The 1,180-nt window shown below is 35.3% G+C and overlaps 1 protein-coding gene across 2 annotated transcripts in view; it reads left to right on the top strand.

The window, feature by feature from the left end:
- The window catches only part of LOC108690635 (acetylcholine receptor subunit beta-like 1), a 7,052-nt gene that overhangs the window by 1,476 nt on the left and 4,396 nt on the right, over positions 1-1,180 (top strand). For both annotated transcript variants that reach the window (XM_018198024.1, XM_018198023.1), the window contains exons 4-5: positions 119-457; positions 616-993. In XM_018198024.1, the coding sequence (XP_018053513.1) occupies positions 119-457; positions 616-993 (717 nt within the window). The remainder of the gene's footprint in view (positions 1-118; positions 458-615; positions 994-1,180) is intronic.

Raw genomic sequence — 1,180 nt, 5'->3', positions numbered from 1 at the left:
GGTTAAAGATGTATCAGCGACTAAGAGTTAAAATTTTTCTTCTTTTTTAATAATTTTTAATTTACATTTATATTTTTAATAATTATATTTATAAAAATTATATTTTCTTCGTTTATAGCGCTGACGGTAACTATGAAGTTCGTTATAAGAGCAACGTACTGATATATCCGAACGGCGAGGTGCTCTGGGTACCGCCAGCAATTTATCAGAGCTCATGTACAATCGATGTAACATATTTCCCCTTCGATCAGCAAACATGCATTATGAAATTCGGTTCATGGACCTTCAATGGTGACCAGGTCTCTCTCGCACTCTACAATGATAAGAATTTCGTCGATCTATCCGACTATTGGAAGAGCGGCACGTGGGATATTATTAACGTGCCGGCATATCTCAATGTTTATAAGGGTGATTTTCCCACAGAGACAGACATCACTTTCTATATAATTATCCGCAGGTGAGTATTTTATTCCTAATCTCTGTCAATTTTGGAATTGATACAGCTTCTGTTTATTTCATAATTAGTATTTCATAATTATAATGCAAAACTGTAATTACATAATAATCCTACGTTACTGATAATAAGTGACATAAACATTCGTATTGTTTCTGCAGGAAGACTCTCTTCTACACAGTGAACTTGATACTGCCGACAGTTCTGATCTCTTTTCTCTGCGTACTCGTTTTCTACCTTCCGGCGGAGGCTGGTGAGAAAGTCACTCTGGGCATTAGTATTCTTCTATCATTGGTCGTGTTCCTCCTGTTAGTCAGCAAAATTTTACCACCGACTTCGCTAGTGCTGCCATTGATAGCCAAATATCTGCTTTTCACTTTTATTATGAATACTGTCAGTATCCTCGTAACTGTGATCATCATTAATTGGAACTTCCGCGGGCCAAGGACCCACAGAATGCCTCAGCTCATACGCAAGATCTTCCTTAAATATCTGCCAGCGATCTTGTTTATGAAACGACCAAAGAAGACGCGGTTGAGGTAAGAATTTCTTTTTGAGATATTATTAATCAGAAAATAAAAAAGGCCATAATTGGTTACGATAAGTCTTGGTGCTTATAACATCTTTATATGAATTTTTAGTTTAAATAAATAATTGTAATCCACAATGATAAAAAATTTTATGGCATTTAAAGCCAAAATAAAAAATAAATACCAGTAATCTGAC

This window comes from Atta colombica, unplaced genomic scaffold, assembly GCF_001594045.1.
Source record: "Atta colombica isolate Treedump-2 unplaced genomic scaffold, Acol1.0 scaffold34, whole genome shotgun sequence".
Taxonomy (NCBI): Eukaryota; Metazoa; Arthropoda; class Insecta; order Hymenoptera; family Formicidae; genus Atta; species Atta colombica.
This window is presented reverse-complemented; position numbering and strand designations above follow the sequence as displayed.